Source organism: Rhipicephalus microplus, chromosome 2, assembly GCF_043290135.1.
Source record: "Rhipicephalus microplus isolate Deutch F79 chromosome 2, USDA_Rmic, whole genome shotgun sequence".
NCBI lineage: Eukaryota > Metazoa > Arthropoda > Arachnida > Ixodida > Ixodidae > Rhipicephalus > Rhipicephalus microplus.
In genome coordinates, this window is record NC_134701.1 from 31576617 (window position 1) to 31604252 (window position 27636).

The following is a 27636-nucleotide window of genomic DNA, read 5'->3' on the forward strand; positions in this document are numbered from 1 at the left end:
TTGCAGTCCTATATTTTTTTCTGTGCAGTGTGATAAAGATACCATCACCTTCGTTTGAATATATATTGATATGTAGCACGTCTGCATAAATCACTACATAGCACAACTGCCATGGCGAACTCCATTCAGCATAGGGCAGAATGTAAGCAGCAGAACAATGATACACAGGCCTAACTTCTGACCAAAAAAGCTAAGAGCATGAACACTGCAGGTGCTAGTGGTATGGTGGCTTACAATATGCACATTTGGAAGTATTCACTGTTATCAAATTTGTCCCAGATGCAATAATCGAAATTGAGAATGCCTTTATTTAGACCAAGCGCTGCTACGCGGGCAGTTTGGACTACGATTATGCTTCATGTGGTGGCATTTGGCATTGATCAAATATTACGGTAGTGATTAAATGTTGTCTGGATCATCGTAAGAGTGAATGTTGCATCAATACATCAATGATTCTTCATGTATTATGATAAAAAAATATTACCCGAACCGGAAACAAAATAAAGCAACCCTGCTACGCGGTCACTTCCGTCGGCGATTAAGACTGGCTCTGATAAACATTTTTTAAAGGCGCTGTCACTGCAACAGGAAGATCTTAGCCTACTGGGCCTCTCATCAAGCAGAACTACGATGAACGGTGTTTGTGGGTCTGTTTGCTTCACCAGCTGAACCAGTTCACGAGGTGCTATACTTGCCATTCCTTTCAGTAGTGCAGCTTGAATTCCTTTGCACCCTGCATTCCTTACGAAAGGCGCAGCGACGGCACGGCACTGGTTTGTGAACTTCGTGAACATTTTCTGCCGCTAGTGCCAACGTTTTGGCCCCGTGCATGCACTGGTGGAGCATCGCACTAAGCAGACGAGGAGAGCAGACAACATGGAGACAAACGGCTCCTCAACACTTCGCATTTCTATAGACGGCATTTTGACTGAAGTTACGCCTGTCATCGACGAGGACGGGTCCTGTGTTGTACTCGGCGATGGCTTTCCATACAGAACACTGGGTATGTTACTTTCTGGTTAAAGAATGTCAATTGATTACCAAAATTAATTACCATGCAATAAAAAGCATTGCAGCTAATAACTAAAAGGCCAGATAGACATAGACAGCAATTTATTTTCTGTTTTTCTTGTATTGTGTTTCACTGAATGCTACAAACTTAAACCGATGGTTCTTATTTATAATCATATAAAACAAGATTTTGCTTCATTCAGCAATATGCACCTCACTCGTCACATTGAAAGTAACTTACGAAGCACGTCACTTGTTTCAGCACGATCTAGAACAAATTATGGTACCCAATCACTTGACCATCATATAGTAGATATTTGTAACAATTTTCCTTCTGTAGTAGAATTATCACAGATAAACAGATCTGTAGGTTATTTTAAAAAGAAAGTAAGATTACTCTTCAATCCAGGATGAAGTGCTTGTTTTACATGCATTGTATTTTGCCACTTGCGATGTATACTTTTGTTCAACAGGTTGTACTTCACTGCATTTCAATTGTTAAGCTACGCACATTGTTAGCTCCACTTGAATTCTGATAGATACTATTGCACCTCTTTATTCATTAAATCTATTCACAACTTTACTCGCATGGACATATCAACATGAAATGGTTTTTATAGGTTTTCGTACTTCTATAGCGAAATCGCTTGAAATTCCATGACTTCTCTACAGTGATGCTGATGAATTGTGCTGTACTGGATGTTTTTCGCTTTCCTCACCGCTGTCCTTGTTTTTTGTTTTTTTTTGTTTTTGTTCACGAAACTGTTTACACGAGTATATGTTTCTCTCCTTGTTTTTGTTTTTTTGTTTTGTTGACGAGCCGGGATGTAGGCCTAGTCAGGAAACAGTTTCGTCTGTTTCCTTTTGCCTCATCTCGGTGGCATGTAACTGTTGTGTACACATGCAAATAAAGTATTATTATTATTATTATTATTAATTATGCACATTGTCATATCTTTGAGTCTAGCTGTCTGCACTCGCGAAAAGTGGGGAAGGCGATGTTATTGTTCAGTTGTAGCAATGTACCGGTTGATAGCTACGCCAGTAGTAAGGTGTCCAACATGGTTGTTACTCTTATCCAGGATATCCCTGGGCTTTGTTTGCCGAGCAATAATTAGGATGTGAAGGGAAAGCAATTGTATTACCATGCGTCACGAAGAAAAAAAAGTACTAGTGCTTAATTCGAATTCAATTACGAATTCAAGTAGGCAAAGAAAGAGAGGGCAGAGCGTTTAGAGAAAAAAATCACAGCGTATCCACGAAGTGAATCATAATGAGTGGGGCAGAGCTTCTCAGGGTTTTATCGGTAAGCCGTGAATCGTCTGTCTGTTTACACTTTCTGAGTGAGTCATCGAACTAGGCGGTCACGTACGAGCTAAGAGGGACAGACCCATGGCTTTAGGAGCTTCACTCCTAAAAATTGCCCTTTTGGAGTGACTGGTAACTGCCATCGAAAAAGCAGCTGCCTACACTCCTGAATGAGCCTTGAAAATTTCACTAAATTTATTAAACGTATGTTTTGGAATCAGGCTGTGTAAAGCAATAGAAAGATGGAGGTTCCCATCTTTCACAAACAAAGTTAAGACATTTTCTAAAAGTATGTCTGCATACAGCATGAAAACACAACAGGAGGCAAATATATATGCATGAATATACTTTAGTGGCACCAACAAAATAAGCTGCCGTACGTCACAAAAGGCACAAGTCAAAGCAGTTCTGTGTCATAGCATTGCTCTTAGGCTGTCGCCTTTCGCAGGCATTTGCAGCCTTCTACATCGCGGTCAACAACAACCCCACTATCTTTGTTGTTGCCAACCTCCTCTAGGTTGGGGAGTCCCTGCAGTTATTCAAGGAGACTCTTTTTTCATTGCAAATATTGTGGAGGACACATGCACCCGTAATTATCGAGCAGCATCTCTTGATGCTGGCTGCATCTACAAAATACAGTCGGTGGGCTTGCTCATTAACTAGTCCGAATGCTACTTCTATTGCAACTAGTTGCTGTGCATGACATTCATTATATTTCCTTTTCCAGATGGGGATGCTCTGCTCTATGTTTTTTAGGCACTATGAGCCAAGGCAGCAACAGTTAGGCAGAGTCTTCAGAATACAGCCATCACAGCACTTTGCTGCTTTTTCAAAAAAAAAAAAAAAAAGGCCTTCACGTAGAAGAATGCGGGTGCTGTGAGTACATCTGTGAACTTGTTTTTGTGGTTACATATGCCCTGGAGGATGAGTGACAGAAACTTCTTGCAGTTGATGTAAGAGTGCACCAATTCACTTGGACTATGTGGCATCCGTCCACGCACCCTACGCAGCTTTGTGGTACGTTACCAGGGCTCTTTGCTAAAAAACCTGCTTTAATACGTTTTTGCTGTTGCTGGTTCGGCCTTGCGCTTACCTCCTTGCCCATACTTTGCAGAAGGTTGAGCACCCTTTCGATGCATGCATGGACAGACAACTTGGTTATGCCAAGCGTATCTGCAACCGAGTGCATGCTGCATTGGCCTCCGAGATAACTTAAAACTATAAGACAGGCTTTCTCCGCACTGATTCATGCGCGGCCTCCATGAGTAGCCTCTGGGAAGAATAGAGATGTTCGACATCTGCCAGCAAGAAAGTTAAAAGTCTTGCGTGACACTCCAAAAAGCCGCTTAAATTAAAACTGGAAACATCTGCCAACGACATCTCCACAGTAGCGTGGAATGCAATTTCTGTCTGCCCTCATCAACCTTACATCACGACGCCAAGCTCCTCAGAGTCCACAAGCTCTATGGACACTTGAGCAGCTGTCGCAAGCAGTCTATCGTAGAAGCAGAGCAAGGCAGTCACACCAACTTAAAGCAACAAAAAATGTCAACCCCCTCAGAAATACAAAACACAAATGTCCATGGGGAAAAAAGGAAGACAGAGGAACGTGGCAGAAAAAACGGTGTCAGGATGTGGAGCAGAAGGCCTGCATTCGTTTCGCTGCTGCACCGATGTCCCGATCCAGGTGAACCCCCTTGAACTGGTGCTGCGAAATTGCTGCACCCTTCGTGCACCTTTATGAATTGTGTGCAAGTTGCGCAGTCGAATCGAACGGACCCTGTGTAACGGCTGGCGATCCGTGTGTTCCAGAGATTCTAAGTGAGTGTCGGGGAAGCGAGGCAGCACAGTTAGCTTATCACGGCTGCAGCAAGCATGTGCTCAAAAACTAACTACGTACTGCTAGGGCACATAAGTAGTCTTATGGCTTTGCTTCATTTTTTCTTTTCGCGAAGGCAGCGAGCGCCCCCTCAGGTACAGAAACACAGAAGGAACCACGTCGCTATTCAGTCGCACATACTTGATAGTCAATCTCAGCATCTTTCTTGCAGGTTTGAAGTCTTTTCTTTTAACTGCAGCGGCCAATTTCACAGCCATCTTGTGATCCCAAGAACACTTTTGAAACGGGACCTGATCGCGACCGAAAGTGCTGCGGTAATAATATGCTGTGCAGTAATTCAGCATTGCGAGTCCATTGTGACCTCGTACAAACACAACTAGTGAATGTCAAATGGCAAAAATTTCTAATGAGAAGAGAACTGTACAATGGCAAAAAAATCTCTACGAACTGGCAGTACCGATGCTTCGCTAGGCAGCAGATCACACCAGAAACAAGACAAAATCCCAAAGCAAACAGGCTCAGCTGACGGAGCAACGAAAGCAGCCCAGCGGCTCGCTCCTTCGATGATGTCACCTCCCCACACGTCTCTCCTACGCTCTGGCCCTGCTAGGCGCGCGCCGGGAGGCGTTCCCTCAGTTGAAGTTGGCTCGCTTATAGCGCTGTTGTTTAATTGAAAACCGTGAAAGAAAAGTGATGTAGGCATGTTACAGAATGTGGCAGATACTGCATTTGCGATAAATTAGCCAATGCAAAAGCACTTCAGTGTCTCTTAAAAGAGTTCTAATTAATCTGGGATTGTTGCTCTAAATTAGACCACGGGTTTTGAGAACACTAAAGAGGGTACTGGGGTGTCTGGGAACGCATTGCACATATCTTGAATACCATTACTTTAAAATGTCCCCTTCGGCTTCGATATCGAGGGGGTAGCTTCTCGATGACGTGCCATGTCAGTGTGATATCACGCCAAGACAGCAATTCGAGACGCATTAGTGGCAGGTTGGCCATCTGCTCGTGGTGCACACAAACAATGACGAGTACACTGTCCCCAGCGAGCCCAACAGCCATTTCTGTGATTCAGGCTGCGTGCAGGATGCCGAGCTCCCAAACACTGTTGAACTGAGTAGCATCGCGAACTTGTTTGCAGCGCAAGACTAGAAATACAGGACAGGGAAGGAGCAAAAGAGAAAAGAAAAGACGGCACTTTTCTTCCCTGTTCCTCCTTTCCTGTCCTGTGTTTCTAGTTATGCGCTGCAAACAAGTTCACAATGTATCCCAACCAACTTGCCCAACTTACCTTTGAACCGAGTTGATTTCTCAGGATAATGTCCATTACAGTGTGGCTGGCGTGCTAATGCTCAGCGAGGAAAGCTTTTAATATGAAAAAAAAAAATGTTTTTTATGCACTGCCAGACTCCAGTGTGTGCCGAGCGTCACCCTTGCATACCAAAAAAATAAAAAATGACCCTTGTGACTCAAAATCGTGGCAGCACTCCTTTAAGGGGCTCTGCAACACTTTTTGAGCATGGTCAGAAAACGCTGCCGATCAATACTAGAGGCTCCCAACAACACGCGAGCTAATTATTATAGTGCAGCATGCGGCCTGGAATTCACATTAATTTATCAGTCAGCTAAAAATTTCTTTCTTTTCTCTCAACAAATCACAGAAGACGCACAGAAATCACTCTTAAAAAGCCCACCTATTAGCCATTGGCTGATTTGAATATGACGCACTCGGTCATTACAGAGAGCATGTGCGCACGCAATCACACTGAAAAAGCCGCGCATTTGAATAAAAAAAAGAAAAATAGTGCTCAAGGTCACGAGGCATGCCTGAGGTATATTTTTTACTCTGTCATACCTCCCTGCTTAGCTTCCAGCACTTTCGTCGAGACGAGAGAAGAGAGAATACAATTGCAGCATGCGACAAATCTTTGTAACTCCACTCCCACTAGACTGATTTTAAAATTTTTGCGGCGTTGAATTCGTGAGTGTTTTCCAGTGGATTCATTCTATGGTTACTTGAAAAAGTGCTTCGGGGCCCCTTTAAGTGCCTCCAGGTTTCGAATACCGTGAGCGCAAACGAACTGTACAAATGGCTCGCCATTAGTATACTGCAGAACGTACGCTGTGTGGCCGGGTTGGTTAGAGCCGCCTGCTACAGAGCAAGGAACTGTGGGTTCAATTCCCAGTGACGGAACTTCTTTTTCTTTGTCATCTCTTCGTGCATATTGTCACGTTCCTTTCCTCAAGTGTTATTATCGCCCCGTTACACTATGTCCAGCGCAAACCGCGCCTACAGTGTTAGAGAAGCTTCGAGGCTGTAGTAGATCATTTTGTTAAGATTACGCCCACTTAGTGAGCATTTCAGATTATTCTGGAACCTACGTCGCCGCTAGCTAGAATGCTAGAATGTTCGATGACTAGAATGTTCGATGGCTAGTGTATAAATGCCGACACGCTTCGCCGCTTGTCAGTTGATTGACGGCCGACGTTCTGTTCGCCGCTATTAATGCCAGTGTCTTGCTGTAATCCGACTTTCCTTTTACATGGCCACACGTTCGACCCAAATAAACAGTTTATTGTTTGACCTGCAGTCTGCTGCCTTTGTCCACGCCACGACTCCGTGACAATATTTTCCGTCCCATCTGTGACGGAAATACGTCGGCTAAGTCTTAGTTAACCGCAGCATAGAACACTTTCGTTTTGATAAGTTACAAGTTTCATAAAACAAAGCAGTCACCAGTGCAACAGCAATACAATACCCATCTTCTGACAAGCTGTCAGCATAAATTCATTCACTGAACAAAAATGAAAGTGCACTGAAAAACTTCCTGGATGAAATTTTATTGTGTCCAGCACAGCATATAAAGCATCACAGTAATGTTAAACTACACAACAATCAACATATGTCTGAATAGCAGCCACTGTTCTTGAAGCTACACAGCACAGATGACTATTTTCCTTCTTGTGCAATAAGATGAGTTGAATGAGATGAAGTTGCAACAAAGGAAAGAGACTTGAAAAGTCACCTAGACACAAACCCTGGCTCTGTGAGACCTTGTGGGGTGCTGCTGAGGTTCTGTTGGTGTGACGAAGTCTCACAACATCCACTGAAGGCAGGATGCTGAGAAGGTGAAGGCGCTGCCATGTGGCCACTGGTGAACTGCTCTTGGGGCTGGGGAACAGCTGCATGACACTGCTCCGGACACTGTGCTGTACAGTTATTTCTAGTAAAGCTCGGCAGCTCACCGTCTGCACAACTGTTTTCCGCTGGAGCAAAGAGGTATGTGTGACAACTGTGTGGACCGTCTGAGTTCGTATGGCCGGATGTGGTTGAATCTAATGTGTTAGGCTCAGTGCTTCCAGATGCCATTCCTGGAAAATACTGCTCCATGCATAGTGTCCCTTGCTGGTAGCCACTGTTGGATCCGTGCAGGTATGACGATGCATGTGGCAGCTCAGGGCCATACAATGGGCAAGAACAATGCTGCAGGCCTTGATGCACCTGCTGATGGCAGGGAGGCCACGACACCTGAGCATTGTTGTTGCTACTGCAAGGGTCACAGACGGCTTGGTAGTCTTCCCGACATCTTGGTGACACGCTGTCACTATGCTGCTGGGCTAGGGGTGACAATGCAGCAGGCGATGGAGCCACAGGTGGAGACACAGAACTGAACCGGTGCAAGGGTGTGTTACTCTTTGACGCCTGTGACGAGACCCCCGGTCCAGGAGGAGATTTCGATACTCTTGCCCTGGACAGTGCCGATGCGTTAGACCGCCTGGACTGACCGGACTTGATCTCCCGCATTTCGATGGCCTCAGGCATGGCAGCTGGCCGGTCACTCTGTGCCTTCCTCAGGGGAGTCGGTGTCAGGAGAGTCTCCTTATTTTGTTCTGTCTGCGTTTCCTGGTGTGTCTGAGGTCGTGGCGGGGAAGCCATGGCTGCTGCTGCTGCAAGTGCCCTTTCCCGCTCTTCCACCATGCGCTGAGCAGACAAAATGTGCGGACTACGTATACCTGCATCTGTGAAGTCTGAATCTGATGTTATGATTGGTATGAAGCCTGTCTCGCTTGAACTGTCCGGCATGGGATGCAGTGGAATGAGTGGTGTGTGTGCCTGGTCCAGTTCAGTGTATGATGCCAAGCCCTGGCCGTATGTGTACAAACCAGGATGGTAGAAAGGAAAGCCCGGGTAGCTGAATGGCCCAGGATAGCCAAAGGGTGGAGGTATGGTGGTTTCAGGTGGAGGGTGTCCCGGCAGCCGCAGGCCATTCAGGTAGCTCAGGTAAGCAGAATAGGGATTGGCTGCAGCCATAGCAGGGTAGCCTGGAAGAAGCATCTGAGGGGCTGCTGGGTTGGGTGGACCGGGTTGAGCTGTGGCAAGAGCCACATTCGCTGCCACAGCAGATGAATTGATGTTGTCTCCAGGGTTAGATGTCCCAGCAACACTACGTCGCATCGACATGCGTGTAGAACCCGACTCAGACATGCCATGGGTGAATGGTGGGTTGATCAGCAGTTCACTGCGCTTTTGCCCCACAACAGATGGCCTCAGCAGGGAAAAGTGGTTTTGGGCGAGTACACTGCCAGGGTTCAAGTCTCCAGTGCTCGTGGCTCGAGCCACAGATGCTGGTTTGGAAACAGCGGGTGCACCATGCAGGCCACGTTGAAACGACGAGGCTGCCAGGCTTTGCATGGATGAGTCGCTGCCACGCCTGATGGGTGCTGTGTGTGGGAAAGGTGAGGGTCGGTGAAGAGCTGCCATGTGTAAGAGTCGTTCACGCTCGCGTCGTGTCTTTCTGCGTTGGTGGCGGGCAATTGCGCGTTGTGCGGCAAGCCACTGCTGCTCTGCTGCCACCTGGTAGCTCATCTGTGAGTCGAGAGATTGGCGCCGCACACTCAACGAAAGCTGCCGGCTCACGTCTGCAACAAGAAAGAACAAGGCTTAGCCCCAGTGAAAGTCACTGCCCAATAAGTTAACCTTTGTGAGTACGCTGAATAGTACTTGGGTCTGGCACATTGAGATAACAGGATAAACTTAGCAGACTAAACACCATGGACAATGTGCGATATCATCACTACAGGCCAAATTTTTAGGCATGAAAGTGTGGTGGCAAAAATGAGCAGACAAAAGAACATTTTAGGCCTCTGACATTGTAAATATGGGCCCAATAGATATTTACAGGTATGCACATGATTGCTAAAGAAGATGTGTTTGACCTGCACCTATGACAGGAACGCACAAAAAAATTATTGGTTATAATGACACAAAGGTGCCAACAGATGTACATCACCGTGCAATTGTCCTCTTTACCACAAAGTTCACTGAACATGGTCTCCGTTCATTTCATCTGTAGCATGGTGTGTCACAGAGTTTTACATTCTTTTATTGGTGCCAGTATGCTATACGGCATCAGTTAAATAAAAAGAAAAAGTTCTGTTTCCTGTATAAAGGCCAGGAGTGGTCGATGCAGGGGACCATGCGTCCAGCGCGTCAAGTCAGGTGGTCGACCGGGGAGGTGGTGAAGGCCGCATAGGTGGCGAGTGCGAGCCTGTGAAGGCCAGGGCAGGTTCCCAATAGGTGATCAAGCGTTGCCTCTGTGGTGGGGCAACGCAGAATGGGCATGTCGTTGGGGAGGATGTGCACCGGGTTTCCATGTAGCCCGGATTGCAGGAGTCAAGGCGGCACCCACACGAATCCTCCTGAGCGCAATTTCCTCTCGGCGAGTTAAGCCACCCGGAAGGTCTGATCCACGCGGAGCAATAAGTGCACGCGTGGAGCGCCGGAGAGTTTCTTTGTGCACGAACAAGCTGTCCTTCAGAGACAAACGAAGTAGAGGCAGCGGGTGTTGAACAGCCGCTGGATGGCAAGCGGCATCTGCTTCCAATTGAGCCGGTGCAGATCGGAGAGTCCACAATATGCAGACAGGACAGGCACACGAGTGAATCAGTCGGTGTATATCAGAGGCTATATCGAGAGAGCTGGTCACTTTTTGCAGCTCTCAAACTGCCTGCATGGAGTCCGTATATACAAGCAATTTATCATGTGACAAAGAATCCATTTTAGATAGCATAACTGTTAACCCGTCAAGTATCACAGAGAGCTTCACTAATATGGATGGAAACGGTGCCTCTGTTACGTAAGAGCAGATACGCTGAGTTTCAGGTAGCGCGTGGCATATGAGACTGGTGTGCAGAACGCAGTTATCGATAGCTGCGTCTATGTATACCGCTAGTGAGTTGTCGGTGGTAGACTTGTCTGGCGAATTGGCGCAGGCGGGTCAGTGGTCGGTTATCGCTGGCCTGTGCCTTGATCCATGGTGGAACTTCTGCCAAGGGGGTGCCAGGCTGTGGCAGCGTTGAATTATAGTAGTGAGTGTTATGCCAGCGAGTCCTCGTCAAACGTCCGTGCCTCTGAAAAAGGCAATCTGGGTCAAGGCCAGCCCGCAGTCCGCCTGAAGCGAACATCTCAACGGCGTGAACACGCGCGGCGCTTCTCTGGCCCACGTGCATTGAGTCTGCTGCGCACGTGACAGCGAGCCGGCGTCCTCGTGTCTGGTGGTCTGACGCATGGCGCGGCGACCCCATTGGACGAATCTGCCCTGACGACCAGCGGCGCTTCTGATGGGACATTTTGGTTGGACCCGGTGTAAATAAAAGAAGCCCTGCGGCGTGTCGCGGCGGGCGGTCCTACGAGAGAGAGGAGTCCCCATGTCGGAGAGCCGACATGTGTGTGAGTCGGCGGTCTTAGGCGAAAAGTTGACCTATGTATTAGAGAGGAGAGCTCGGCTCTTCGAGTCTCTGTCGGCCCCAGTGCCGAAATTGTAACGCCTCTGCATATATGTTGTACATAAACCTTGTTTAACTCACCGTCGTCTCGTCCGCTCGTCTTATCAGCTCTGCACAGAAGCAGTCACGAGCTGATAAACATACGCTACCAAACGGCTGGTGACCTTCCCGGCGGAGTTGAAAGCAGTGGCGCCTTCGGGGCCGTGTTGGCGTCGCCGTCTTTCGCAACAGTGGTGGCTTCGGCGGGATCGGTCCGTCTTTCGCAACAGTGGAGGTCAGCGGTGGGATTCGGAGGTGGCTTCGCAACAGTGGTTGGCAGCTGCAGGATCGGCCGGCGTCAGCGACATCGATGCAGTGAGTGCCTGATGTTTTCCCCTCAGTTCACCAGACTACTCTAGCTCAGGTTGTAGTAGTTTAGAGAAGGGCTGTGTTAAGCATTAGAGTGAGCTTTGATCGTTTCAAGCAAAGTCGAAGTGCTTTGAAACCAAAGTTAATGCGGAGGGGGTAAACACGGGAGTGTGAGAAATTGCTTGCGCGTCTTGCTAGTAGGCTTATAGTGGGTACGGCAAGTAGATTCTTAACAGGGGCAAACAGCAAGAGGCTAGTGTGAACGATGGAGAACCTTAAAGTGAAGGAACTCATCGAAATTTGTGAGGAACTCGGCATTACTTTGGGCCGTGCGAAACGAAAGCAAGCGATCCTTGAGATCATGAAGGATGAGAGAGTGTCGGCGGAGGAAGTCGATGAGGCCTGGGTGGATATCAAAGCACGCCGTGAGGAGGCTGAAAGGCGAGAAGTAGAAGCTCGCGAACGTGAAGAAGTTGAAAGGCGCGAACGTCGCGAGCGCGAGGAGGCCGAGAGACAAGAGCGCCTAGAGTTGAAACGACTAGAATTGGCAATCCTACAGTGTTCGCAGGCGCCTAGCGTAGCTTCTCCGACGATTCAGGTCAGCGGTTTTAGAATTCGGGACCAACTGCCACCGTTCGTAGTAGGCGAGGACATGGCGAAGTATCTCGTCAAGTTTGAACACGTCTGTGAGCGAAACGCTTTGGAGCGGCCTCTTTGGGCGCGGAACCTGCTAGCTCTTCTTCCCGGCGAAGTGTCCGACGCGATAACTTGCTTGTCGAGGGAAGCGTTTGAGAGCTATGACGAGGTTAAGGAAGTGCTCTTGAGACGTTATAAGTTGTCACCCGAGGCCTTCAGGCAAAGGTTCCGGTATGCTAAAAAGGGGAATGAGTCACACGTTGACTTCGCGTTTCGTCTTAAAGCCGATTTGATTGAATGGCTTAAGGGCGAAGGTGTTTATGACGACCGCGATAAAGTGGTGGAATGCGTTGCATTGGAGCAATTCTACCGCTGCATCGAGGATAATGTCAGACTTTGGCTGCAGGACAGACTTGGTGAAGTACAGCTAAGCAAGGCAGCAGAGTTAGCTGAGGAGTATTATACTCGCCGAAAGTTGCATAGCAGGGCAGTGCGCGTTGAAAAGGATGAAAGAAAAGAGGGCTTTTCAAAGAAACCTGATCAACGGGAACCCGCTCCGCACCATAATTTCAAAAAGGGCCCGTCTCTTACGAAGGACACTGTAGAGGAAGGGAAAACAGAAGCGGAAAAATCGAGTGAGGTTTCTAAACAACGCACTGATACCACACGGGCGTTTGAATCACGGAAGCCACTAATCTGCTACAACTGCAAAAGGGAAGGGCACATCGCGAGAAACTGTCAGGAAAAGTTTGCTTTCGCAACGATCCGAGAATAAGAAAAAAACATTCGGTTGTTGGAGCCGTATCTCCAAGAAATTAGGGTGAATGAGAAAACGTGCCGAGCACTTAGAGACTCAGCGGCAACCATGGACGTTGTCCATCCTTCATTGGTGTCTCCGGATGACTTCACAGGAGAATGCGCGTGGATCAGGCAGGTCGCCGAGTGTTCGCTTACCAATCGCCACGGTTGTCATTAAAGGCCCGTTCGGTGAGCTTCGCACCGAAGCGGCTGTGTCTGCCGCGCTGAACGATCGTTTTCCTTATCTTTTCTCCAACAACTCGGAGCAGCTCCTCAAAGAGCAGGGCAAATCGTTCTTCCCCAACTTTGCGTGCATGGCCCTCACGCGATCGCAAGCGCGAAAGCTTTCGCGGAAGCTGGACCTGGTTCCAGGCGGTGAACTCTCAAGTGACCTTGTCGGCGGGTCGACGGAACCCCAAAAAGGAAAGTTTCCGCATGAGTCATGTGAGCAGTCACGCGAGCGGCCCGTCGCCGACACGACCGGCGCGGTTTCCGGAGAAAGGGGAGACGACATGGCGCCATTGAGTCAGAGCGAGAGGGCTGCAACGCTCTCGCCTGTAGCGGAAAGTTGGAGCGAGCTGCCGAGAGTTGATCGAGAGACGCTCATTCGAGAGCAGAGTGAGGATCTCTCGATTGAAGCGCTAGTGGAAAGCCAAATTGAAGCGCTAGTGGAAAGCCAGAAAAACGCGGCACAAGTGCTGTCGAAGGAGCACTACGAGAAATCAGTGAAGAAGCGCGCTTTTGAAGTTGATAATCAGGTAAGGCTGCTGCAGCCGTACAAAAGGAACAGGCTTGAGGTTGATTGGGAAGGGCCCGCAAAAGTAGTATCGAAGCTTTCTGATACCAATTGTGAAGTGAAATTAGGAAGGCGGCCGGACAAAATTTACAACTTGATGAAACCTTACGTTCAACATCAAGCGGTCGTAAATCTGTTGTTGAATGCTTCAAAGGAAGAAGAAGCAGAAATTTTGAGTTCTAGTGAGGTAATTGAAGGGTGATCGAAAGTGATCCGGGAGCAGATAAACCTAGAGCCTAGCTTAAGTGAAGGAGGACCTGAGAAAGAGGACCTGGGAAGGATTGTTTTCGAGTTTGGAGACGTGTTTTCAGACCGTCCCGGAAACATGAGGGTGATCGAACACGATATCGAGCTAAGCGGTGAGGAGTCAATCAGTAGCAAGCCGTATCGTTGTTCCCCTGTGCAACGTCGCAAGTGTGAGCCGCTCTTGGTGCCGCATAGGTATCGTCGCCTAAAAGTGGCCGGTTACTGAGGTGGAGCATGTTGCTCCACAGCGCAACTTTGACGTTCGCTATCAAAAAAAAAAAAAAAGGGAAAGCTAAACGCTAATGCAGGTGCATTGAGCAGTGCGTTCTAGCTAGTACCTTCTCAACCTTTCGGTTTCTCGCTGGCGATTCGGGGCAAAATTTTGACCTCATCACGACCTGGGCTGAGCGCTCTCGTTTAGAGTGATCTCAAGGGGCCAACTTTGTGGTATTCTAATTCGTTACGTTGTTGTACGTGGGGAAAAAAAAATTGAGTTGTCATTTTAAGAGTCTTTTGTCCCACATGTGCCTCTTGATGTAGAGGGAACAAAATTCCGAGAACAAAATTCCGTAGATAGGTATATGTTGTATTATACTTTGTCTGGTGTTCTGTCGGGTGACCGAAGGCACTTGCGTGTGTCGTGTGTTGTCTGTTGTCGAACCGTTCTTAGCAAGTTGCAGAACCATCGACAAGTGCTGAAACCGAAGATGGTCAGAAGAGACGAGCGAAGTTGGCCAGCAAGTTGTGGCGACAAGCCAGTGGAGCTGTGGGATCCGTCGTCAAAAATGGGACGTGTTCCCGGAACAGTCTGGAGCTGTATTCTCCCCATGGCCCTGGAGGCGAACCTGGAGGGACCTGGCGAACGAGCGCACCTGACATCCGAGCCCCGTGGAAGCAGCTCGTCTTTCCGGTGCATTGTCTGGCGGCGGGGGTGCTGTTATGCCAGCGAGTCCTCGTCAAACGTCCGTGCCTCTTAAAAAGGCAATCTGGGTCAAGGCCAGCCCGCAGTCCGCCTGACGCGAACATCTCAACGGCGTGAACACGCGCGGCGCTTCTCTGGCCCACGTGCATTGAGTCAGCTGCGCACGTGACAGCGAGCCGGCGTCCTCGTGCCTGGTGGTCTGACGCATGGCGCGGCGACCCCATTGGACGAATCTGCCCTGACGACCAGCGGCGCTTCTGATTGGACATTTTGGTTGGACCCGGTGTAAATAAAAGAAGCCCTGCGGCGTGTCGCGGCGGGCGGTCCTACGAGAGAGAGGAGTCCCCATGTCGGAGAGCCGACATGTGTGTGAGTCGGCGGTCTTAGGCGAAAAGTTGACCTATGTATTAGAGAGGAGAGCTCGGCTCTTCGAGTCTCTGTCGGCCCCAGTGCCGAAATTGTAACGCCTCTGTATATATGCTGTACATAAACCTTGTTTAACTCACCGTCGTCTCGTCCGCTCGTCTTATCAGCTCTGCGCAGAAGCAGTCGCGAGCTGATAAACATACGCTACCAAACGGCTGGTGACCTTCCCAGCGGAGTTGAAAGCAGTGGCGCCTTCGGGGCCGTGTTGGCGTCGCCGTCTTTCGCAACAGTGGAGGTCAGCGGTGGGATTCGGAGGTGGCTTCGCAACATGAGCCAGAGCTGCCACCGCAGGAATAGCTTCACTCTTTAGGAAGTGAGCGACTCAATGCTGGTGTGCAATTTCGTCGATAGTGTTGAGCTGCGCTTACGCCAGGAGGGTCGCAATAGGTGTTATACGAGGAAGGCATGTAATCACCCTCATGGAATCTTGGTTGGCAGTTTCGAGCAAGTCCCGGTCTCTCAAAAAGTTGTAGGATTGATTGCACCAAAATACGGACCATTTGAGAACAAGCACCTCCGGTCTTTTGAGAGATGTGAAGAATGAGATAAAGGGTATTAGCACTCTTCCGACGAGCAGAGCGAACCCTCGCATTTGCAAGCCAAATGCGTCCAGTTCGACCCCGAGCACACGGATTGTGGATACAGGGGTGGGGGCGTGGCCATTTAGGCTCAAACAAATCAGCGTTTGCTTGTCTGTTGGTGATAGACATAAATGCAGTCTTCGTGACAGATAGTGTGAGTCTTATGCGCGCACACCAGTCCGATGCCTTGTCTAGAGCACTCTGGAGTGCCTCCTGCTGGTGTTGCAGGTCTGAATGTAGTGTCCACACAGTCAAATCATCCGCATACAGGAGGAAAAAGGCGCCTGGAATGTGTGCTAGTTGCCACATGAGGGGCAACAGGGCAAGATTGAAGAGTATCGGGGGCCAGCACCGAGGCCTGCGATACACACTACTTCATTGCAAAGTGTCTGGTTCGTTCGTTGCCTACTCGGATGCAGAAGGTACGGTGTGCCAGAAAAGACACCACAAAGTCGCAGACGCGAGGCGGAAGTTGAAGCCATTGCATTATGCGAATGATCGCAGAGTGGCTGACGTCGTAGGCCTTATGAACGTCCATGGTGAGAAGGGTTTGAATGCTGCTTGATCTTCCCACAAGCACCATGGACGTCAAATGATCTAGGCCATCTTTCGTGCCTAGATGCGGTAGAAAGCCAATCTGGGCCGGATGGTACCAGGCGTGCTTTTCCAGCCACCAAGAGATGCGCAACGCCAACATGCGTTCACGAACCTTGCAGAATGTACACGTTAGAGCAATCGGCCAAAGATTGGAGAGGTTGCTTGGGTGCTTTCCCGGCTTTGGTATCGGCACAACTTAGGCATGCTTCGATGATTCAAGCAGCTCTCTGGTCGTCCAGATGGCGTTAAGTGTGTCCAGCAGCCACTGCAGTGCAGGACCATCCATGTTTCTGAACACTTCATTAGAAATCCCATCTGGTCCTGGTGCCTTGCGTACTTTTGCCTGGTCAATTTCTGCCTGGAGTTCCGCCATCGTGTACGGGGCTTGCATGCCTTCGATATCTGACTGACTGGGAGTCGCGCCAACCTCCGACGGTAGGTTACACGGACAGTCGCAATTGTGGTGGGACCAGGTTGTAGGCTAGAAAAAAGGCTTTAACTGTTTCTGGAGCGAACTGGCTTGGCGTGCATCCAGAAGACAGACAGGCACTGGCCGCTGGGTCCGGCATACGGGTGCCTAATTCTATGCTCTGGAACGCTTGCCATATTGAGGCGGTTGAAGACGAATCGAGTGACGCACACCAGTCCATCTACCGTTCCTGAGCGAGACGCTTTTCGCAGCGACACGGGTGCAGCGGTGAGTCTGTTGAGGTTATCACAAAGCTCAGCGGCAGCCGGATCTCGGTTCAAGGCTAGCTCTGCACAACGGCGTGCTGCCCACAGACGCAGAAGATGTAAATTTGGATGTGGTCCGTTCTCCTCTACCCAGCTTGACTGCATACCGGCTTGTACAGCTCTGGTTAACACCTGCAATGGATCAGACGTTGTATCCGCAATCGAGGCATTCAGTTCCTTGTGGAATAAGGCCCAGTGTGTTGTGTGGCACCGACCTCGGAGGTGGCGCTGGTTATACGCGGCCAAACCGATTATCAACGGATGGTGATCCCCCAGCAGTCTGGTTCTAGGTCCCACGAAACGTTACACATGCCCAACCATCACGAGGGATCGGGCACATAAGGTGGAGCACAGGAATGATCCCAGTGACGAGTAGAAATGACCGGGGTATTCAGAAGGACAAAGTGCGCCTCTGTAAATGTGTCAAGCACAATGTTGCCTCTAGCACTGGAAGAAGGGTAGCCCCACGACTGATGAGGTGCATTGAAGTCTCCCCCAACTAGCACTGGGCACCCAAAGTAGGTTTGACGCAGGAGAGCCAGCCACCCCAAATGCAATCGAGAAGCGCTGCCACTATACGGACGCACATAAACTGAAACCACAATCACATCAGTACACAGAAGTCTAACGAGCACTGCCACCACTTCTTGCCACTGGTTACACCACGGCAGCACGGGAAGTTGCGTTTGAGGATATGTAGTCACAACATACACTGCAGCCTTGCCTGGAGGTCCCAACGCATTGGTGCAGCGTCGATCAGGGATAGTTGGGGAAGCATACGCAGTGAATCCAGGGATGCATGGAAGCGAATTCATTTCCTGTAAAAGTAGGCACCAAGCCGGGAGCTTCCTTTGGGCAAGGCGATAGCGAAACTCACCAACTTTATTTGCAAGTTCCCAGCAGTTCCACTGCGGGACATAGTGGTGGCGCGTTGCTTTTGAAGGAGCGGACATTTGCGTGAATGCGCTTTTTGCCCCGCTTGATGGCGTCGCTGTACGTGGGGGCTTCATAGCGAGCACTGTCAGGTTCTACCAATGCTGGTGTAGGGGGACAACAGTTAAACCGATTGCTAGTCGGAATGTCAGCATCCCTTTCTTCTTGTGTCACTGAACGCTGGCAGCACTGGCGTTGGCGATGGGCTTTAAGAGCCTTCTGTTTAACAGGACAATCTTTGGACGTTATATCATGATCATCCGTTTCGCAGAGCCCGCATTTGAACGTGCCTGTCTCGGTGGACTCCATGGAAGTGTCTGCAAGTTGGGGACAAGAATCTCGCATGTGACCGGTACGAAAACACCGATAGTAGTGTACCACACCAAGCTTGTACACATAGAATTGCAGGATGCATCTATAATACGTAATGCGGTTTGGTGGCGATTGAGGACCTTGGAGAGTGACCAGGCAGCACGTGCGTCCACAGCCCGTATAACAAGCTGTGGGGATTTTGTGAGTCGAGCAGGTCAAAGCACGACAAGGCCCTCCCGTGATCCCCCTGGGTTCACCCCAGAGACCACATACCGACGCAAGCCGAGCCAGAACTCAAGTACGCTTGCACTTGCACGTTACAATCAGCTGTGACTGGCAGAGTTCGCAGTTGGGTGACGCAGTCAACATCGGCTAGCGAACACACCCATACAAATGCGCTGTTAGTGGGATGGTGAATGGAGAAATCTTTAAATGCGGTGGTTTTGAGGCAGGCGTTGAAGGCTGACTAAAGAGGCGATCTGACAATTTTGATACGTCGAAGCACTCATGTGGTTTTACAAGACCTAGTACTTAGACTCGGTGCCAGGCGAGGCAACAGCTGCCGGAGAGGGGCATTCGCGCTTGCTTGCCGGTGTGGCTGAAGCAGACAAATCATCTGTTTCCATTTGTGAGTCAGCCACGCGTTTCGCACTAGGTTTCGGAGCGGAGGCTGGTTTTGATGGCTGCATCATAAGCTCCACTGCAGCCATCGAGACGCCGGAACTGTACTGGCGAGCGTCTCACGCACAACGTTGAAGCAAACGGTGCCAAGAGTGGTTAGTCCGGGTTGACCATGGTGTCCGGAAGAACAGAGCATGGGGGCAACCCCACGACCTTGTCCAGGGCGTCCGGCAGGTCTGTCCTTAGCCGGTGGGGCCAGACAGCTGGGCGTCGTCATGTTGAGCCAGGGCGCAGACAGTGCGGGAATGCCAGTGGGGCGATGGTCGCGCGAGCTGATGCTATCAGCTGATATTCACGGAGCTGTCGAAACGCGTCCGTTCTCATCAGCAGCTCAGCATGTTAAAAATGACCGATTACTAGCATTCAATTACATTTCCTTGTAAATTTACAATAACGTTATGTTTGAAAGAGACTGGTAGAGGTTGAAAGGGGCCGTTTATTAGGTCGTGAGGGGAAGCTCAGAAGCGGCCGACTGGTTAGAGATCCTCCTGATCCTGCTCTTCCTTTCTGGCTCAGGGCCACAAGTGCATTTACCGTATACGCTTCTTTGTCTTCGTGCATGTGCGCAACATTCCTCTCCGCGCAGACGAAGGCCACCGGACGAGTCAGTCGAGTTGTCGTGGCGTGTACAGTTTCAGGCGGGCAACATGAACCACTTGAGTTTTGGCAGCTCGTCGACCACTCGCCGTGAGACGAGCTATTACATAGTTGACCTCTGTAAGTCTGTCGACAATGACAAAAGGTCCATCGTAAGTGGCCAAAAACGTTTGGCATAACCTGTGCTTGCGCATCGGAGTCCACAACCGCACCAGATCAGCGCGGCGATAAATCACTGGTCGATGGTGAATGTCATAGCGTGCCTTCGTTTTGTCTTGCGATGCCAATGTGCGTAGTCGAGCTATGCGATGCGCCTCTTCGGCGAGGCAGAGAGTCTCGGCGACAGTGACGTTGTCGTGGTCACAGAAAGGCAATATTGTGTCGATTGTGTGCCGGGGCGAACGTGCATAAAGCAAAAAGAAAGGGCTATAGCCTGTAATCTCTTGCTTCGCGGTGTTGAACGCGTAAGTAATGAACAGGAGTACGGCATCCCAGTTATTTTGGTCGCACGAGACATACATAGACAACATGTTGATAATGGTGTGGTTGGTACGCTCCGTCAGCCCGTTAGTTTGGGGGTGGTATGGTGTCGAGTGACGCAGGCGGGATTCACATAAACGGAGTAGCTCTTCCAAGACATCCGCTGTGATTTGTCATCCACGATCGCTGATAATCAGACGAGGGGGGCCGTGTCGGAGAATGACGTACTGTAACAAAAACGACGAGACTTCACTGGCAGTTGCGGAGGGGACGGCCGCCATCTCGCAGTAGCGTGTGTGGTAGTCGATGCAAACAATTATCCATCGGTTGCCCTTAGCCGATTTTGGAAAGGGGCCCAGAAAGTCAATCCCCACTTGTTCGAAAGGTGCGCTTGGAGTAGAAGACCGGCTGTAGAAGACCAGCTGGACCAGTTGATGGACGTTTGTGACGCTGACATTGCATGCAGCTCGCCAGATAACTCTCAACGGACTTCTGCATACCAAGCCAATAAAAGCATTTTTTAGTCCAGTGAAGCGTCCGCGCCAAACTTAAATGTCCAGATGTAGGGTCGACGTGCATGACACTCATAATAACTGTTCGCACGCTCTCCGGGACCACTAGAAGGGAACGCACGGCACTGCTGGAGAGATTCCTTTTGAACAACAGTTTATCACGCATACAGAAACGGCGTGCAATAGTGGAAGCGGAGGCAGCGGCGAATAGTGGTGCTAGTTTAGCGTCCTTCCGCTGTTCTGCTCTGAAACTGGGGTAGTCCGGGAACATAGGCGACACAGACGCTACAAGCTGGTCAAGGTCACCAGATTCACAGTCCGTTGTGCTAAATGGCATACGTGAAAAACAGTCTACGTCAGCATGTCGACGACCACTCTTGTAAGCGACGGTAAAACTGTATTCTTGTAGCCGGAGTGCCCAGCGCGCAAGGCGGCCATAAAGGCTACGAAGGTTGACAAGCAACACAACGAGTGGTGGTCGGTTACGACTGTGAATGGGCGTCCGTACAGGTAAGACCTAAACTGCTGAATTGCGAGTAATACCGTCAGGCATCCTTGTTCCCTAACAGTGTAGTTTTGTTCCGGCCTGCTTAGGGAGCGACTTGCGTATGCGATGACGTGTTCGCGGTCGCCGTAACGTTGTACTAGGACGACTCCAATACCTATGCCGCTAGCATCCGTATGAAGCTCTGTCGGAGCAGAAGGACTGAAGTGCTGAAGGACGGGTCGTGACGTCAGCAAAAACTTCTATTGACGGAATGAAGAATCACACTCTGGAGTCCACTCAAAGGAATTGTCCTCTCATAAGAGGCATGTGAGAGGATACGCATCGTCGGAAAACTTCGGAATAAAGCGGCGGAAGTACGAACAAAGCCCCAGGAAACTGCGAAGCTCCTTCACGGAATGCGGCTCATTGAACGCCTCAACTGCTGCTGTCTTCTGGGGGTCAGGGCGAATGCCATCCTTGTCAACGAGATGCCCGAGCACAAGCGTCTGGCGGTCTCCGAAGTGGCATTTCGAGTTTAAAATTAGGCCAGCGCTTCGGATGCAGTTCAAAACAGTATCCAGACGAGAGTTGTGTTCCCTGAACGTGCGGCCAAAGATGACGTCGTCGTCGAGGTAGCACATGCAGATGTTCCACTTCAAGCCACGCAGAATGGTGTCTGTCCACAAACCTTTCTAACGTTGTCGGTGCATTGCACAGTCCAAATGGCATCGCGTTGAATTCAAAGAGCCCATCAGGGGTTACAAAGACAGTCTTTTCCTTGTCCTCTGTATGCATCGAAATTTGCCAATAACCGGATCGTAAGTCTACGGAGAAAAAATAAGGGGCCGAATGTAAGCAGCCTATTGCGTCCTCTATACGGGGCAGCGGTATATGTCCTTTTTGGTCACGGCATTCAGTCAGCGAAAGTCGACGCGGAGAGGAATGTTGCGCAACAATATAATCGATTTTTTGAAACCAACATTCTAGATAATTGGATTAATTTCTTTATAAATTGATAACAGGTGATCCATTTTTTTTTTCCAAAATCATGTTGTAATAAGTCCTTTGCGACTCTTCACACTCCGAACATGTGATTTAAAATACATCCCAAAAATGCAACCAACCTGTAGGCCAAGGAAAAGGTGAAACAGGCTCTGTACGAACCCCCCTTACACAACCTGTTTTTCCACGTTTTTCCTTGGCCTTACGTGCAACGCCTTACTCGAGCAGCAGCAATAGCAAAGTGCGATGCTTCAGAGAGCACAGGAGCATTAAAGCACTGTGCAACTATGAGCTATTGTGCAAGGTGTTCTTGCATCAGAATGTCGTGCTTCCCTGAGAGATTGTCTTGTGCTGGCATGAAAACGGAAAAAAAACTCCTCCTGAAAATTAACAGCGTGTACCTCACAGAATACACAGTCGGCCTTAGGCTTCATGCAAAGCTTCAGCCTTCTCTCTATTATGAAAGCCACACCAGTATGAGTGAACTTGGGTCACTCCATTATGGCAACAATATTTAATGTCATTTACTACATTTTTGTAAGTGCACAGATACTTTTCTGGAACTCTAACTGACCACTGTAATCTATTACATTTTAAGGGGGGACATAGGCCTTTAAAATTTTTTTTCTGTTTTTGGCTCAATCTTGACCAAACCTCACCATCTTGGACAGTTATTCATGCTGATTTCAAATATGTAATTGTTTCTGAAATAGCTTCAGTGGATAAAAAGATATTACCATCTGTAATTTAATTAATTATGCGCTTCATTGGGGGCTTTTTGGCAACTTAATCAAGCCAGATCCAAAAAATAAATGCATATCCCCAATGCTGAGGGCTTTCTGTATGGGGTGATGCTATTTTTATCAATTTTTAGGCATTAAATAGATAAGAAAACAGACCAGCACTTACAATGGATATTCTGTTCAATTTTCGCTCATTACTATCCATAATTGTAATTAACAGGCCCCGCCGTGGTGGTCTAGTGGCTAAGGTACTCGGCTGCTGACCCGCAGGTCGCGGGTTCGAATCCCGGCTGCATTTCCGATGGAGGCGGAAATGTTGTAGGCCCGTGTGCTCAGATTTGGGTGCACGTTAAAGAACCCCAGGTGGTCAAAATTTCCGGAGTCCTCCACTACGGCGTCTCTCATAATCATATGGTGGTTTTGGGACGTTAAACCCCACATATCAATCAATCAATTGTAATTAACAGTATGCTTCTAGAGTAATCAAAATAGCATCACCCCATAGGTAATGTTATTACAAATAAAATGATACCAAGTTTGTCATTCTCAATTAACAGTAACATATAAGAAAAACCCCTAAGGTTTAGTGTGGTGCACAAAAACATCGAACTGAGAAAAACGCATTTGAAGTTTCTAATAACTGTAACTTTTGCTAAAGTGAAGCTAGAGCAATAAAAATGGCACCGTTGTATAGCTCTACATTATGTGAGTAAGGCTGTACTAAATGTGTCAATCCACCTTCCCAAAATATTTGCCACAGCTCATTTAAAAACTGTGTACTGGCCGTTGAATCAGTATAAGGAACCCAGTCTACAACTTTGTGGCTGTTCTAGTGCACTGAACACCAAAGGAAGACACATGTTATATATAAAAACATCGCCCTTTTATACATAAAACACTATTTCAAGTAAAACGCACATTTTTGTCCCAGACATCCTTACAGCGAATCGTCGTCTGAATGTGCTGCCTCGGCAATAACAGGCACTTGCGCCAGCGAGTCGTCGTCTGAATGTGCTGCCTCCGCAATAACAGGCATTTCCGACAGCCCGTTGTCGTCAGAATGCGCTGCCTCGGCCATCTCCGGCGTTCTCGGCGGCGCGCAGGCCGCTCTCTTCTGCCGCGCATTCCACGCTCGCTTTCGTTTCCTGCCGAAAGCTTGACGAGTGTTCTTCTTCAGGCGAGCTTCCCAAGCCATGCCGGCGAAATGCAGAAAGACGTATACGTCGGCGACGTCGGTACACGAGCGGGTAGCAGATGAGATAACACGCACGAGAGCAGGCGCCGACGGAGCAAAACCAAACAAACAAAAAAAAAAAGAGCAAGCAACCGTGGCCGCGCCGCCGCGCCAGCCAATGGTAAGCGCGAGACGGGGGGGCTCGCCGGCGCGCGCGCGCTCTAGTCAATCAGCGGTCCGGCAGACGGCTTCGCAAAACGGGGGAGGGCAGTCGTTGTGTTGGAGCTACGCCATTTTGAGAGCCCGCAAAACGCGCACAAAGGAACCAGCTTCAAAACAAGCCCAAGATGGCGCCGATCCGCCGGCTGCTTCGCTGGCGGCGCGCGCGGGAAGTTCGAACAAATTTTCTGTTTTGCGGGTTGTTTTGTGACTCCCGTGATGGTTTGAAAATAGATTTTAACCTATTTTTTTTATCGAATTTAGCGTTAATAATTTGAGGAGAGGTGCTTATAGGTTCAAAGATTCGAAAAATGCGTTTTTCTCAAAATCGATTTTTTGGCCATTTTTTACTTTTCTAAGACTCGCGTCCCCCCTTAAAGGAAGTAAGTGTGATTGTAATTTTCTATAATATGTAGAAGTGAGGTACACATGTCCCCTGTGGTTGTTTTCCTCTGAGCATGGTTTATACCCAATGCAAATAATCGGCCTAGTAGTGAACTTGTCTAATATTTTCTACAGCATATCATTCACGGAAGCTATGGTAAATTAACATATAATATACAGACAGAGAAGCGAGGGACGCACTGGCAATCTACTTTGTTTTTTCCTCTAATGCAGTATATACCATGTCGAGTGTCGGGGTGCCACATGGTAATGTACCCCAAGGTAACCTATATAAGTTACATATATTCTGAAGAATTTTCCGAAGTATGGATAGATCATCACAAAAAAGCATAATTTCATCATTTGCGCACAACGGTATCTTTACGGCGAAGGCAGGCAGTCTTCGACAGTGCGTATGGCTGCCTATTGATAGTGTTAGTACCCGTTCATCTGCTAACATAGGCTACAGCCTTGAACAAAATAAAAAAAAAAACATGTGAGAAAGGCATGGGTAACCAGTGTTTCTTAATTTGGTCTGCTGCGCAGGGCTGCATGCCGTTTTCACCACAATCGAATGGGTAGAACACTGCCGCAGCTGAGCAGACATTTATGACTGCTATGCACAGGTACACTGCCTGCAAGTGATTGAAGACCAGAATATGAAAGCCCACTGAAATATGTCCGTGAAGCCATAGAGTTTCCTACAATTAACTAGAGAGGACCCTGGTGCTGCGATCACTCAGTAAACATGGAAATGATGGGTAGTACACGAATTTTCCTAATCTTCGTCCTTGTAGGCCTAAACGCACTCATAGCTTCGTTTATCACTGAGTTTTAATTTTGTTTCGTATGAAAGAAAGGACGATTATAAACTTCATGAGATAATTTCAAATGGTGAGTTTAAAAGATTAAAGTATTGAAGTGCAACTGCTGAACATTTGCTGATTTTCATTTCGTGACAAAGCAGCTTCAAGCCACGCGAAGCTAACCGGAGCCGAAAGTAATGAAACAAATCGATGTACTGTACACGTCATGCCCATGATTGCTGAAGCACCATGTGTTGCAGCTGCTTTAGACTCTAGGGCCAGAGTTCCCTCTAGTGTATATTTAGGGAATTCTATACTTGAAGCAGTCAGAGCAAGTCTATGCCATGGAAACCTTGTAATTCACCGAAAACACGCTTAAGTGGCAGCGATGAGAGCCCCCTTGTTGGTAATGGTGGCGACCCTCGCAGAAGGTTTCGTCCCTTTACCAAACTTGGCCCAAAGTTTCGCAACCAGTAAAAAGTAATCAGGGACTATGGTAATGATGGTCTCAAACTGTACCCAAAAGCAAATCTTTAGGATAAATAGGGTTTGTACAGGCACTGAATTTGAAGAGTAGGCATTTATAGGCACTAAGAAAACACACTATGAAAGCCTTTCTCAACCTATAATTTATGGTAATGTATTAAAATGGGGTGAGAGGAACGCAAGGTACAAAATAGACCATTTGCCTAAAATCCTGTTTCTAATCCTAACATGCAACACAATCCGAGCATAGTGAAAGGAACTGTAATAAACAGTCTGCTCCTCCCTTTTGCAAACTTTTTTTTTTTCACCAGCTGTGCAGCTATAGCTGTTCAATCTATATTAATGGGGGTGTACAGTAGTTTAGCTGAACAGAAAAATAGACATGACAAGGGTAAGTAAAGTGTGCTCCCATCCACTTTACTCACCAGATGTTGATGAGTAACGCCGAACTGGTGGAACTGCACTTGGCCCTGCTACAGCACCTCGACGATGAAGAAACCCTGGGAGTGCTGCGGCCCAAGTAGATGACAGGTCTTGTGATGTCACACTGTTCATGTCCAGATTCATCCCTGCACACCGGGTAGGCCACAGGTAAGAACTCCATGCAGGCACACCAATAATAGCATCATCATCAGCTTGACTATGCCCACTGCAGGACAAAGGCCTTTCCAATGTTCCACTAGTCAACTAGGAACTGTGCTTGCTGCTGCCACTTCACACCCGAAAACTACCTAACCTCATCGGCCCACCTAACTTTCCGTCTCCCCTTCACCCGCTTGCCTTCTCTTCGAATCCAGTCTGTGATCCCTGATGACCAGTGGTTATTTGGCTTTTGTGCTAGGCGCCCTGCCCATGACCATTCCTCCTTCTTTTATTCGACTCATCATCATCAGCACCCTGACTACGCTCACTGCACGGCAAAGGCCTGTCCCATGAACCGCCAATCAACCTGGTCTTGTGCTTACTGCTGCCACTTTACACCTGTGAACTTTTCAATCTCATTGGCCCACCTAACTTTCTGTCTCTCCTTCGTGCATTTGCCTTCTCTGGGAATCCAGTAAGTTACCTTTAATGACCAGCGGTTACGCTACGTACCCGGCCCATGTCCATTTTTTTTTCTTGATTTCAACTATGATATCCTAAATCCCAGTTTGTTCACTGACCCAATCTACTCTTTTCTTGTCTTCTAATGTTACACCTATCATTTTCCTTTGCATCGCTCGCTGCGTCGTCCTCAATTTAAGCTGAACCCTCTTTGTAGGCCTCCAGGATTCTGCTCCGTAGGTAAATACTGGCAAGATGCAGCTGTTATATACCTTCCTCTTGAGGGTCGGTGGCAGATTACCATTCATGATTTGAGAATGCTTGCGGAATGTGATCCAACTCATCCTTATTCTCCTAGTTATTTCACTCACATGGTTTGGCTCTGCGGTTACTATCAGTCCTAAGTAGACATATTCCTTTACAACTTCCAGCGTCTCTCCATCAATCGCAAAGTGCTGTTTTCTGCCGAGACTGTTGCACATTACTTTAGTTTTGTGCATATTAATTTTCAGACCTACTCTTCTGGATTCCCTGTCCAATTCAGCAATTATGAGCTGTAATTCGTCCCCTTAGTGACTTATCAAGGATATGTCATCAGCGAGTCGCAGGTTACTAAGATACTCTTGCTTAAGTCTTACCCCCAACTCTTTCTCATCTAGAGTTCTGAAAACCTCCTGTAAACACGCGGTGAATAGCATTAAAGAGATCGCGTCTCCCTGCCTTACACTCTTCTTTATAGGGAT

The 27636-nt window shown here is 48.5% G+C and overlaps 1 protein-coding gene across 1 annotated transcript in view; it reads right to left on the reverse strand.

Moving 5' to 3' along the window:
• Positions 1-6987: 6987 nt before the first annotated feature.
• The window catches only part of smo (smoothened, frizzled class receptor), a 206322-nt gene continuing 185673 nt past the window's right edge, over positions 6988-27636 (reverse strand). Inside the window, exons 11-12 of the mRNA XM_037420254.2 lie at positions 26275-26418; positions 6988-9082 (exon numbers count right to left, since the gene is read on the reverse strand). Of these exons, the coding sequence (XP_037276151.2) occupies positions 7185-9082; positions 26275-26418 (2042 nt within the window). The 3' untranslated portion in view covers positions 6988-7184. The remainder of the gene's footprint in view (positions 9083-26274; positions 26419-27636) is intronic.